Source organism: Castanea sativa, chromosome 8 (assembly GCF_040712315.1).
Source record: "Castanea sativa cultivar Marrone di Chiusa Pesio chromosome 8, ASM4071231v1".
Lineage (NCBI taxonomy): Eukaryota > Viridiplantae > Streptophyta > Magnoliopsida > Fagales > Fagaceae > Castanea > Castanea sativa.
The window spans coordinates 47,706,890-47,721,714 of record NC_134020.1 but is presented as its reverse complement, the minus strand read 5'-3'; the positions used below and the strand labels follow the sequence as shown (position 1 = coordinate 47,721,714).

The following is a 14,825-nucleotide window of genomic DNA, read 5'->3' as shown; positions in this document are numbered from 1 at the left end:
AAAGCTTTGCTGCTTTGGCCTTTCGACAAGCACTAATGCTTACTGTGTTTTGATTTGATTCAAAACTTCTAGATCGAAAAACTCATTGTCCTTGTAATCTGATAACTGTTCAATCCACCGTAGTGCTCTTTCAAAATTAACTATAACTTTAGTAATATTAAAACTACTAATCTATTAAAACAACCGCACGCCTTTGGTGCAATTGTTATTTTACAAATATGAGTACTTGTGGGGTATAGGTACATGTGAGGTGTGGGAGGTAAGGGTCGTGGTTCAAGTTTCGAGGAGAGAGCTTCACACACATATATACTTAGATTAGGCTAAAGTAAAATGTGGCCGCCATGCGTCACCAGTACTAACAATATAGTGCTGGTGATTATAAAATTTTTATTTCTCTCAAGATCTTAGTTATAAATTTAGCCTGCAAGATTTTTCATGTGCATCGAGACCTTAACAGTTCGCACTGAAATTGCATTATCATTTCGGGTCTTTTTATCCTTTGATCAGTTGTGTGAAGCTATTGAAGTAAGCATGACGATGTCTAACAGCTTTTATGGTTACTCTTTTATATTGACTTTCTTTATGTTGTTACTTCATGCATGGTCTCAACTGACCCCAAATTTTTATGATAAAACATGTCCTAATCTTCAAAATATTGTGAGGAATGAGGTGCAAAAAGCTTTCAACAAGGAAAATCGTATGGCTGCCTCTTTGCTTCGGCTTCACTTTCATAACTGCTTTGTAAATGTGAGTTTGAGCATCAAATAATACTGTTATTTGTCTATTTCATAACTTTTAAATGGTGTTTTTAGTATCTCTTGTTGTGAACAAAGAAGTCTCGTAATTTTACTATTGTTTCAAGAGAACGATATTCCTAGGTCATAAAAGTGTTGATAGTTTTAATTAATGAAATTAATAATTCCAAGAATTAGCTGAAGAATTCGCATATTGATTAATATTTGAAAAGTTCTTTCTTTCAATGATAATGATTCTCTCACACTCACTATTTTACATTTACTTTTTATGTTATAAATGTAAAGACCACATTTTTACTTTTTGAGATGTGTACATCAATGCATATACAATGTAGATATCATGTAAAAGAATGTATAAAATCAGTATAAAAGAATATTTATCATTCTTTTTAAAATGTAACGTGAGAAGTGAGAATTCTTATGAAGCCACTCTCAAAGTCTCTAACTTCCTTTCTCCTTTAATGTTGTGGGAATTCTTTGCCCCTTCTAGGGTTGTGATGGATCAGTATTGTTGGATGTAAGTGGTGGGGAGAAATTTGCCCTTTCCAACAGAAACTCAGTTAGAGGATTTGAAGTTGTAGATAGTATCAAAAGTACTGTGGAGAGAGCATGTCCTGGTGTTGTATCTTGTGCTGATATACTTGCCCTAGTTGCCCGAGATTCCGTGGTTGTTGTAAGTTCAATTCCTCTTCCTTCTATTTCTATTGACTTATGTATGATCACTAGCAGAATGATATACAATTTGATATTTGAAAGCAACTTCAGAAGAATGAAATGACAAGCATTTATAAGGTTTTTTTTTTTCCACAATAAACTGTGTTGTTGCATTTACGTGCAAAACATTAAAGGCATTTAAACCGAAGTTCTCCATAGGGCTCAAGTTCGATGATTAGGGCTACATCGACCCTCAATTTAATGTAATAAGAAAAGATGAGAAAGATTGAATAAGTATGTCATTGAATCACAAAGTTCTTGATAGAGAGTATCTTATCTTGAAGGAAATTCAAGTACACACTAATTCACCATATATGTTCGGTAATGGTTTGCAGACTAGAGGGCCATCATGGACTGTTTTGTTGGGCAGAAGAGATGGATTTGTGTCAATAAGCCTAAATGGAACAGATGCCGCACTTCCTTCTGCATTTGACACATTGGATGCAATCATTTACAAGTTCAAAAGAGTAGGCCTCGATGAAAAAGATGTGGTATCCTTATCGGGTACTTTTTAACATGTGCTCACAAGTCACGACTAAAATTGCTTCATAACCTTAATTGAAAGTCAATGATACTTTTTTTTTTTTTGCTTTTAGATTTCGCTTCTTGTAATTTGTAATCACACATATGACATGTCCCCAGTAGTATTCATGATTCAGCCATATATAATGCATTGAGTATTGGGGTTTTATTTGTATATATAGGTTCTCATACAATTGGACTAGCTAGGTGTGTTGCCTTCAGCAACAGGTTGTTCAACTTTGAAAATACGGGCCGTCCAGACAGCACTATGGATCCATATCTGTTGTATCAGTTGCGAAAATTGTGCCCAGAGAAAGGTGACCAAAACAAGACAACACTCCTAGATCAATACACCGAAGGAAGGGGTTGCATTAATATTTTTGACAACCATTACTTCCAGAACTTGCTTGACGGAGAGAGCGTTCTTAGTTCCGACCAAGCTTTATTATCTAGTTCTAAAACTAGTTATTGGGTCCAAATTTATAACGATGATAATGATCGTTTCCTTGACGACTTTGCTGATGCCATGATCAGGATGGGGAACATAAGTCCGCCAAGTGGTTCCCGCGGACAGATTCGGAAGAACTGCAGGAGAGTGAATTGATCTATTGTGCTCAACTTAGTAAAATTTGATGACAATATATACACTATAATCTGTTTCTCTATGTATGGTCAGTGTTCTCATGAATCATTATGGCTTATTTTAAGTTTCTATATAGTGTTGTTAGTGTGGCTTTGCTTCTGTTTGCATTAGTAGAAATAAGTTTACGACTTGTAAAGTATAATATATGGAGACAAGGAACTCTCCATTGGTTTTATGGGAACAAATGTCAGATTTGTTGAGTAACCATGCTTTTGTTAAAACTTAGTTATCATTGTGATTCAAAGTCAGTCCCTGTAATTATCAGTTCAAATATCTACTTTTGCAAACCACCAAAGCATTTTTCATATATTTTGATTATTGGTTAGATATTCTAAAATTTGAATCTAATATGTTAGAAATACTGAATAATTGTATTGTATTTCTCTCTAAAAGAATAAGTGTCTTTATATAGGAGGCATATGAGTGCAGTATAAGTAAGAGTGTAGTGCAAGAATGTGTGATATACAAGTAAACTAGTTAGGCTTAAAGCCCACAACACTATATATGTTAACAGCCCCCTTGAAATTTAAGGTGGATGTGAGACCAACTTGAGGTTGTCAACCAAAGTACGAAGGCGTCCCTTAGGATGTGACTTGGTGAAGATATCTGCAAGTTGATCTGTAGAGAAGACTGAGATTAGCTTGAGAGCACTATGGACAAGATGATAATAGATAAAATGACAATCGATCTCAATGTGTTTAGTCCGATCATGGAAGACATCGTGAGCAATATGAATGACACTCTTGTTGTCATAATAAAAATGAGTAGCAGAGGATGTAGACACACCTAAGTCTTTGAGAAGCCATTGTAGCCAAAGAAACTTAGATGTGGTATCAGCAAGGGCACGATATTGTGCTTCAGTACTGGAACGGGCCACATGAGTTTAGTTCTTGTTTCGCCAAGAAATCAGAGAAGAACCAAGAAGAAAGCAATAACTAGTGGTGGACCTGCGACCAGTGGGATCTCCTGCCCAATCAGCATCAGAAAATGCACGGAGAACAAGAGGATACTGAGCAGAGTAGAAAAGATCATGGAAGAGAGTGCCCATTAGGTACCGAAGAATGCATAGAACACCAGCATAGTGAGTTGATCATGGAGTAGACAGATACTGACTCACCTGGTGAACAACATAGGAAATGTTTGGACGAGTAACAGTGAGATAAACTAAGCTGCCAAATAAACATCTGTAAAGAGAGGGATTAGACAATGGTTTCCCCCCCTTGAGGGAGTTAGATGCGCATTAAGCTCAACTGGAGTGTCAACAGTCTTGCTATCAATGAGTCTAGCTTTAGACAAGAGTTCAGAGGCATACTTGGCTCAAGTAATGTAAAGTCCATCTATAGAATGAGTGATTTCAAGACCCAAGGAGTAGCTGAAATGTTCAAGATCTTCAATCTCAAACTGTTGACTAAGAAAATTCTTGAGTTCTTGAATGCCACTAAGGTCATCACCAATTATGACCATATCATCCACATACAGAAGAAGTAAAATAGTGCCTTTGTCAGTGTGACGAAGAAATAAGACAGAATCATAATGACTGGCCATGTAATCCAAGCGAGACATGGTAGAGCTAAATTTGGCAAATCAAGCTCGTGGAGCTTGTTTAAGGCCATAAAGTGCACGTCGAAAGTGACAAACCTTGTTTGATTCAAAAGAGAGACCAGAAAGAGATTGCATATAAACTTCTTCACTTAAATCCCCATTAAGGAATGCATTTTTGACATCCATTTGGAAAAGGTTCCATTTACTGGCAGCAGCAACAGCTAAGAGGGCTCGAACAGATGAGATATGAGCAACCGGAGCAAAGGTCTCTTCATAATCAATCCCATACTCCTGTGTAAAACCTTTTACAACAAGACAAACTTTGTAGCGCTCAATGGACCCATCAGAGCAAGTCTTAATCTTGTAAATCCAATTACAACCAACCACAAATTTTCCAGGAGGGAGAGTGACCAAGTCTCAAGTATGGTTTTTAGATAATGCATCAAGTTTCTCTTTCATTGCAATCTGCCATAAAGGGTCAGTGGAAACCTCACGATAGGTGTGAGGCTCGTGCAGTGTAAATGTGTAGGAATGGACCTTATCCGACTTGAGTGACAAGGTGGAATGTCTTGTGGAAGATCTATAGGCGGAGCAGGAGCAGGGGACCTAAGATCAGGGTTGGGTAGCTCGTCTTCGACCTGTTCATCTTCTACCTGTTCATTAAAGGGGGAACTAGGAAAGGGATCAAGGATATTTAGTGGTTGGACAGAGAAGTCTATAGGAGAATCAGGAGTAGCTACAGAAGGATCAAGAACAACTACATGAGGGTTAGGAGCAGCTACGGAAGGAATATGTGCCTCATCTGAAAATAGATCTAAGATTAAAGAAGAAGATAGAGAAGCACGGAAGTGAGAAAGCTTGACAAAGAGGCGATGTTCCCAAAAGACAACATTGCGAGAGATCCGAAGACGATAAGAAACAGGATCATAACACCAATACCCATTTTGAGTTTCGCCATAGCAAAGAAAACAACAAAGCCTTGACCTAAGCTCAAGTTTGTTATGCTCATGTGGCTGAAGAAGAATGAAACAAGCAAAACCGAAGGAGCGAAGGTGGTGATAGTCTGGAGGTGACCCAAAAAGGTGCTCATATGGAGTTTGATTTTGGATGATAGGATTGGGAATGCGATTAATAGCATGAATAGCATGAAGAGCAACTTCGCCCCAAAAAGGAGCAGGGACTTTGGCAGAGAGAAGGAGAGCACGAACAGTGTCAAGAATATGACGAAGTTTTTATTCGGCTCTACCATTTTGCTGAGAGGTACCTGGATATGCTAGTTGATGAACAATACTATAGGAATGTAAAACAGCTTGGAAAGCATATTTAGTGTACTCAAGAGCATTATTAGATCGAAAATTTTTTATACGTTTGGAAAATTGAGTTTCAACCATTTTTGCAAAATTAGAATATACTTGCAATAATTCAGAACGATGTTTCATATTAAAAATCCAGCTATAATGAGAGTAATCATCAACAAAGAAAACAAAATATCGAGATCTACCAGTGCTAGAGACAGAGGAAGGTCCCCAAATATCAGAGTAAATAAGATCAAAGATATCAGTGGATATTGATTCATTAGTATTGAAAGGCAAAGCTGGTTGGATTCCTAACTGACATGAAACACAATCAAAATTTTCTGTAGACACTAAACCTAACAAACCTCTAGAAGCCAAGTGTTGTACTCGAGAAGAAGATGTGTGACCAAGTCGAGCATGCCAAAGTGCAAGGGAAGAAATAGAAGAAACTGCAGCAGCTGTGGCAATAGAAACAGGAGCAACAAGTGGAAGACGAAGGTTGTCCACGAGAAGCATACGCCCAACTTTGGGACCGGTCCTGAGCTCCTGTCCCGTCCTTGGATCTTGCACGATACACCCAGAATAATCAAATATAATGCGATAACCCAACTCAGCTAATTGTCCCACAGAAAACAAATTGTAAGAAAGGTTAGGAACATTAAAGACCCTAGGAATTGAGAGGTTAGAGGTCGAAACGGAACATATATTATGACCAAATATTGTGGAACCATTTGCTGTGCGAATATTAAAAGGGTGTGGTGTAGGTTTAAGTTCAAAAAATAAGGACGAGTGAGATGTCATGTGATTGCAACAAGCAGAATTCATAAGCCAAAAGGAAGGAGGCATACCAAATAAAACTGAGAGAGAAGAGGAATAAGATGCATTACGAACCATATGAATGACATTGGCGGTGATATTTTTAAGGTCATCTGTGGACATGGTAAAAGTGCGACCTGAAGACTTAGACTGTGCAGAGATGAGAGCCATTGTTCAGACGCTCTCAGTGTTAGCAATAATAGCAGCAGAAATTAAAACAACTGATTTGTTGCGATGATAGCAAGTCTCAATATTGTAACTAAAATGTTTACAAAAATTGCAAAAACATTTGTTGGATTGTCGGCGACGATTATTGTAACAAGAAGAAGACCTGTCCTTATTCTTTATTTAGAAGCAAAATATGACTTGTCCTTATTCTTTATTTAGAAGCAAAATATGCAAAAATGGACTGCAAAAATGAAATCTATGCGAAAAACTAGGTAAGGAGCACCTGGACTACAAAAAAGTCAACCCTGGAGAAAAATCAACGGTCAAAGTTAACCTTCAGTCAAAGTCAACGTCTGGTCAACGCGGGTCAACGTCTAGTCAATGCGGATCAACGGTTGGTCAACGATGATGTGGCGGGTGATGTCAGCAGTGCGGATGGATGATGATGTCATCTGATGACGTGCAGTGATGACGTCACCTATGGCTGACGTCAGCAAGTGTAGATCTGGCACGTGTAAGCACGTGGAGGCACGTGAGGAGGGCTATTGGCCCGTGGGGTGCGTGAGTTTCAGCACAGAATATTTGAGCGGTGCGTGAGGGCACGTGAGAGCTCCGATGACTTCATGGATTCCACTATTTTATAGATTGGTGCAAGAGGATCTCAATGGTACCTGCAGAAAATTGATCGGAGCAAGATTTGCGGCGGTGCTGAAAAGGGCAGTGGTCTTTGTAGTGTGGAACTCCTCAACGATGGCTGCTACAGGTCCGGAACCAAAGGACGATATTTGGAAGACGTTGGAGGTTCAACAACGAAAGGCTGCAGTAGCTGCTGTGACAGCGGAAGCGATGGAGTAACACCAATAAAGACAAGACTGCTCAGAAAAGGTCAGAGCAGTGGTTCTGATACCATGTTAGAAATATTGAATAATTGTATTGTATTTCTCATTAAAAGAATATACATGAGTACTTTTATATAGGACGCATATGAGTGCAGTACAAGTAAGAGTGTAGTGCAAGAATGTGTGCTATACAAGTAATCTAGTTGGGCCTAAAGCCCACAACACTATACATATTAACACAAGGAAAGTAAGTTTCTTTCAAGCTAGCAATACTTTAGATCTCATGCTAAATAGTCACATTATCAATGTTCAAAGGTCGTTTATGTGTAATCAGGTCACCATTTTCCGATAACTGCTCAAAATCAAATTCAGAAAGGTTCTCTATAACCTACTTTGTCTTTGCTAGACATATATAATGAGTTAATGACCCATTTAGTCCAAACCAATTGTAAACGCTCATATATTTCTAGAACAGGTAAATTAATCTGAGGTTGGTCTACGGTTAGCTTCGGATTAGTCCAGAGTTCTATAGTATATAAACCCTGATTAGGTTCATTGTAATTGAAGTTCACAATATCAAATATGTAGCTGATAATGCCTTTTTATGTTAGATGTAGGCTATTGAGCTAAACTATTTAAATCTTCTTGTACATTCTTTATTTCATGCTTCCGCTCATAACTCAATGACTTGCCCTCCGTTCCATGCTTGTACTTGTTACTCAATCACACAAAAAGTTCAATACTATTTATTTCTTCTCAAAAATTGAAAAGAAAAAGAAAGTACTATATTCTAGTCATGAGCCCATCAATCACCAGAAGTCTCGTTGAAAGTTAGAGCCTATAGTGGAAGCGTAGACCCCTTTTTCTGACTATGTTAATGCGGTGATCAAGATGGGAAAGAATTATATGTCCTCTTATTGCATCACGTGTAGCAATACACTAAATTTTAGTACTAATCAATTCATAGTGGAAGCGTAGACCCTTTTTTCTGAGTAATTCTTAGGTACTCCCGGAGCACGGAGAATGGTGCTCCCTCCTCTCACATTCATGGTAGGACCTGTTCATTAAATGTATGGTGGGGCCTACCATGAATGTGAGAGGAGGGAGCACCATTTTTCTATGCTCCGGGACTACCTAAGAATTTTCCCTTTTTTCTGACTTTGTTAATGCGGTGATCAAGATGGGAAAGAATTATATGTCCTGTTATTGCATCACATGTAGCAATACACTAAATTTTAGTACTAATCAATTCATAGCGGAAGCGTAGACCCTTTTTTCTGACTTTGTTAATGCGGTGATCAAGATGGGAAAGAATTATATGTCCTCTTATTGCATCACGTGTAGCAATACACTAAATTTTATTACCAAGCAATTCAATATATATATAAAAGTAGAGATCTCATTTGGAAACGTTAGAAGTTCTGCCATGTGCCTCTTTAACATTCTATTTAGGATTTTAAACATTTTTCATTAAGTTTTTAAACTACTAGCCAATAACTTATAGTAACTTATTTTCACTGTTAATTATTGATATGGGTTGAGGTTGACAATTAAACCAAACAAATGTAATTCTTTAAAAACAAATAACTATCTTCTCAAAATATACAAAAAGTCCAAGCCCACCCATTATGATTTATGACCCAAGTTTGAACTATCCACCCATTTGTAGCTCAAAACCTATAAGGTCTGACCCATCTTTATAGTTGTGTACATCAAAGGTTAAACCTCTGTGTCTGCCGTTTATCCTCAAAAAAGGTTAAAGCTCTATGTAGCTAAATTTTGTATTATTAAGTGGATTATAAATATTTAAGATAGTAATTAGTATTTAGAGTGTAGATTGTGAAGCGATTTATCTTTTTTTTTTTCTTTCTCTTTTTGTATGATACTTTACTTTCAAAAAATAAAGAACTGGGTAATTTTTTTTCACATTTTTTTTCTTTTGTAAATTTTATATTATTAAGTGGATTATAAATATTTAAGACAACTATTAGCATTTAGAGTGTGGATTGTGGAGTGATTTATTTTTATCTTTTTTTTTTTCTTTTTTATGGTACTTTAATTTCAAGAAATCAGGTATTAGGAAAATTCTTTTTTCACTTTTTTTTTTCCTTTTGTAAATTTTCTATTATTAATTGGATTATAAATATTTAAGATAGTAATTAGTATATAGAGTGTAGACTGTGGAGTGATTTATCTTTATTTTTCTTTTATTTTTCTTTCTGTATGATACTTTACTTTGAAGAAATCAAGTACTGGATAAAATTTTTTTTCCACTCTTTTTTATTTTGTAAATTTTATATCATTAAGTGGATTATAAATATTTAAGATAGTAATTAGTATTTAGAGTGTAGATTATGGAGTGATTTTTATTTATTCTTTTTTTTTTTATTTTATCTTTTGTATGGTACTTTACTTTTAAGAAATTAAGTTCTGGGTAAATTTTTTTTTTCACTTTTTTTTGTTGTAAATTTTATATTATTAAGTGGATTGTAAATATTTAAGATAATAATTAGTATTTAGAGTGTGGACTATGGAGTGATTTTTCTTTATTCTTTTTTTTTTCCCTTTTCTTTTTGTATAGTACTTTACTTTCAAGAAATAAAGTACTAAGAATTTTTTTTCTTTTATAAATTTTATATTATTAATTAGACTATAAATATTTAAGATAGCTATTAGTATTTAGAGGGTGAACTATGAAATAATTTATCTTTATTTTTTTTTCTTTTTGTATGGTACTTTACTTTCAAGAAATCATGTATTGGGTAATTTTTTTTTTTGTAAATTTTATATTATTAAGTGGATTATAAATACTTAAGATAGTTATTAGTATTTAGAGTGTGGATTGTGGAATGATTTATTTTTATCTTTTTGTATGGTACTTTACTTTCAAGAAATCAAGTATTGGGTAATTTTTTTTTTCACTTTTTCTTCTTTTGTAAATTTTATATTATTAAGTGGATAATAAATATTTAAGATAGTTATTAGGATTTAGAGTGTGGACTGTGGAGTGATATATCTTTATTTTTTTTCTTTTTCTTTTTGTATGGTACTTTATTTTTAAGAAATTAAGTACTAGGTAATTTTTTTTTTCACTTTTTTTTTCTTTTGCGAATTGTATATAATTAAGTGGATTATAAATATTTAAGATAGTAATTAGTATTTAGAGTATGGACTGTAGAGTGATTTATCTTCTTCTTTTTCTTTTTCTTTTTGTATGGTATTTTACTGTCAAGAAGTCAAGTATTTGGTAATTTTTCTTTTTTTTTTTCACTTTTTTTTTCTTTTGTAAATTTTATATTATTAAGTTAATTATAAATATTTAAGATAGTAATTAGTTTTTAGAGTGTGGACTATGTAGTGATTTATCTTTATCTTTTTGTTTTCTTTTTCTTTTTGTATAGTACATTACTTTCAAGAAATCAAGTATTGGGTAAATTTTTTTTTTTTCACTTTTTTTGTGTTTAAATTGTATATTATTAAGTGGATTATAAATATTTAAGATGGTAATTTATTTAAAGTGTGGACTGTAGAGTGATTTATCTTTATCTTTTTATTTATTTTTTTGTATGTTGCTTTACTTTTAAGAAATCAAGTGCTGGGTAATTTTTCTTATTCTTTTTTAAATTTTATTTTATTAAATGGATTATAAATATTTAAGATAGCAATTATTATTTAGAGTGTGGATCAATTGTGAAGTGATTTATCTTTTTCTTTTTCTTTTTGTATGGTACTTTACTTTCAAGAATTCAAGTATCAGGTAAATCCTATATAAAAAAAAGTATTGGGTAATTTTGTTTTTCACAATAAAGAGGTATTAGCATCAATTAATCTGAATTGTAAGGTCAATCAAGTCGTGTATGAGGAGATTTTTCTCTTCACTTATATAATATGCTTTATTAGAGCTATATGTGTGGGCTGAAGTTTGAGTCCAAATCCCTCAACTTAAAAAGCGGCCAAAATTGCCAAATATCATCTTAGGCGGAAATGTTTGGAAATATTTGGCGATCTAACACTATTTGCGAAATAATTAGAGATCTATCACTTTTTTGAAACTCAAGTTCCATGAAAAATAGCCACCAATAATTTTTTTGTTTAAAGAACTCAAGTTTCTGAAACTCGAGTTACATGGTAAACTCAAGTTTCACAAACTCAAGTTCCAAAAGAATGTTATATCCCTATATGTTTTTAAAATAGTAGTAGATCGCCAAATATTTTGGCCAATGGTAGTATTTGGCCATTTTGACACTTAAAAGCACCAAGGAATATCCTAAATTCAGTGACTTCCTTTAAATAAGACGAGGTAAGATATGGTTAAAGCATGAAACTGGAACTATGTAGCCATTAATTACCATAATAATAATACCAACAAATTTTTTTATTGAACATTCTTAATGCACGCCAACTAAATTGTGCGCAAGTGGTTGTAAAAAGCCTTAGCTTTTCCAAAAGCACTAATTCTTCTGTCTTTTTACTTGATTCAAAAACTTGCATGAGAAGCTCATTTTCTATGCAATCGATAACTGTTCAATCCACCAAAGAGGGATTCAAGATTTCAAACCAGAGGGGCCAGAGTATAAGAAACAAAAAACTTTAAATAGACATTCATATAGTATTAATATTCTATAACGTTGTTTCTTAAAACATTAAGATGCAATCATTTATCAATAAAGACAAAAAAAAAAAAACAAAATAATGTTTTTTTTTTAATACTAAGTTGGCTAGAATTTTTTTTTGGGAGGTTAGAGCATTTACAGTAGTGGTACTAAAAAAATTTAGCTTTTAGCACCTTAAAAAACTAATTTATCTATTTTACTACCTCACTTTACAATACACTTAACATCAAATGTTGTATTTTTTTACCATTTCATTTAAAATAATATAAACAACCCATTAAAATAATAAAGGAAAAGAGAAAATTTGAGTTTTTTCATTGAAGGTAGAGAGATAGTCTTAATAAAATATTTTATTTTATTTTTACCAACTTGTTACAATCAATTGGTAAATATCAGTTTATTGTGGTTGGCAAAAATTTAGTTTTAGCTTCTCCAATAACACATGGTTTTTTGGTTTTTTTTTTTTTCGGTGGTAAAATAGGTTTTTGTTAAAATACAATCACCATTATGAATGTTTTTATTGTTTTTGTTAAGTTTTTGGGTTATATAATTGCTAATTAGAGGGGGCCTAAAGTCTTGGAAGTAGGGCAACTATATAAAATAAAAAAAAGGGACCAGGGGGGCCTGCCCCCCACATGGGTCCGTCCCTACAATCCATTATAGTACTCTTTCAATTAACAATAACTTTGGTAATATTAAAGGAAGATGTTAACCGATATTCTAAGGATATTTGTTAATGAACTTTTTTAAGAGAGTTTTTATAGAAAAAGAAAAGAAAAAAAAAATTAATATTTTGACAACTTTTTTTTATTTTCCATAAAAGTGGTATAAAAAATTTCTTAAAATAAATTTTTAATAATTGGTATTAGGGCACTGATAACAGGACCCATATTAAACTACTAATCTATAAGGTTTACTTAACTATCAATTTAAGTGCATTCTTTTAGACTCAGGAAAACACTGGCTGCAGCCGCCATACATCACAGCATTGAACAATATTGTAACAGCATATATTATTTTGTAATAGATTTTGCATGTGCATCGAGGCCTTAACATTGAAATCACGTTATCATTTTGGGTTTTTTTATACTCTGATCAGTTGTGTGGTAGCTATTGAAGTAACCATGGAGAAGTGTATGAGCTTTTATGGTTATTCTTTGATTATGACATTCTTTATGTTGTTCCTTGGTGCAAGGTCTCAACTGACCCCAAATTTTAATGAAAGCTCATGTCCAAAACTTCTCAGTATTGTGAGGAATGAGGTGCAAAAAGCTTTCAACAAGGAAATTCGTATGGCTGCCTCTTTGCTTCGGCTTCACTTTCATGATTGCTTTGTAAATGTGAGTTTGAGCATCAAATTATTCTGTTATTTTTCTATTTCATTCCTTTTAAATTAAATGGTGTTTTTAGTATCTATTGCAATATTGCATTGAACAAAAAAGTCTAGAAAGTTTTCTATTGTTTCAAGAGAAAAATACTCCTACGTCATTAAAGGGTTGATAATTCAATTAATGAAACTAATAATTCCAAGAATTAGATGAAGAATTCACATCTTGATCAATATACTTGAAAAGTACTTCCTTTCAAGAATTATGATTCTCTCACACTCATTATTTCACATTTATTTTTCATATTATAAATGTGAAGATTACGTTTTCACCTCTTTAAATGTATACTTTAATGCATAAAATGTGGATATTGTGTCAAAGTGAGTATAAAATGAGTTTCAAAAAATATTTAATATATATATATATATATATATATATATTTAATGTGAGAAGTGGGAATTTTTAAGCCATCAAAATCCTTTAAAATGCATCCAAAGGCAGTAAGGCACCTGTTTAAGTTGTCAAAATTTAGTAGTTATTGTAAAAAATTAAAAGGGTAATTACATATTATGTACTCATTTATAGGAGCCCTATACACTTTAATGTTTACACTCTTGGTATTTGCTAATCATACTTTCATAACTTACCTTTGTCTTTGTTAGACATATAATGGCCATTTGGTCCAGAACAATTGTAAAAGCCCATATATTTGTAGAAAAATACAAATTAATTTTGAGTTAGTATACGGTTAGCCAAAGGTTAGTCCATAGTTCTCTAGCTAGTATATAAACCCTGATTGGGTTCATTATAATAAAAGTGTTTTATATCAAATATATAGCCATTAAGGTTTTTATTTTTTATTTTTTAATGATAGATGTAAGCCGTGAGACTAAACTATGTAAATATTTTTCTTCGTTCTCTCTTTCATGCTCTTGTTTGTCAGTCAATCACTGGCTCTCTATTTCGTACTTCCACACTCTTTACTCTATCACACAACTTCAATATTATTAAAGAGTACTATATTCTGACAAATCACCATAAGTCTTGTTGATAGCTATAGTAGTTGCAGCGTAGACCCTTTTTTTCTGACTTTTTAAATTTGGTGATCAAGATGGGAAAGAGTATAAGTCCTCTTACTTCATCAAGTGGAGAAATACACCAAATTTTACTACTAGATAATCAGAATTATATTGTAAGGTCAATCAAGTCGTGTATCAGGAGATATTTCTCTTCACTTCTATAATGCTTTTCAGAGCTATAAGTGGACTGAAGTTCGAGTCCGAACTCAGAATCCCTCATCTTAAAAAGTACCAAGGAATATCCCAAGTGTTTTTGAGAAATAGAAATATCATAAGTTCAGTGACTTCCTTTAAATAAGAAGAGATAAGATATGGTTAAAGCATGAAAATGGACCTATGTAGTCATCAATTACCATAATACTAGCACCAACAAAAATTTTATTGCTAACCAAAAAAAAGAAAAAAAACAAATGGACCTAATGCATATCTTAATGCACGCCAACTAAATTGTGCGCAAAGTGGTTGCAAAAAGCTTTAGCTTTTTCACAAGCACTAATGCATCTGAGTGTGT

General features: G+C 33.4%; 1 protein-coding gene across 1 annotated transcript; it reads left to right on the top strand.

Moving 5' to 3' along the window:
* The first annotated feature begins 431 nt into the window (after positions 1–431).
* On the top strand, positions 432–2,819 carry LOC142608206 (peroxidase N-like). The gene is made up of 4 exons (XM_075779935.1): positions 432–747; positions 1,246–1,428; positions 1,805–1,973; positions 2,174–2,819. The coding sequence occupies exons 1-4, from the start codon at positions 436–438 to the stop codon at positions 2,593–2,595; spliced, it is 1,086 nt and encodes a 361-aa protein (XP_075636050.1). The 5' UTR covers positions 432–435; the 3' UTR covers positions 2,596–2,819.
* The last annotated feature ends 12,006 nt before the right edge of the window (positions 2,820–14,825 follow it).

Coding starts and splice junctions, on each gene's coding strand:
- LOC142608206 (XM_075779935.1), top strand. CDS start 436: ATGTGCATCGAGACCTTAACAGTTCGCACTGAAATTGCATTATCATTT. Junction 748..1,245: donor TTCATAACTGCTTTGTAAAT/GTGAGTTTGAGC, acceptor TGCCCCTTCTAG/GGTTGTGATGGATCAGTATT. Junction 1,429..1,804: donor CCCGAGATTCCGTGGTTGTT/GTAAGTTCAATT, acceptor AATGGTTTGCAG/ACTAGAGGGCCATCATGGAC.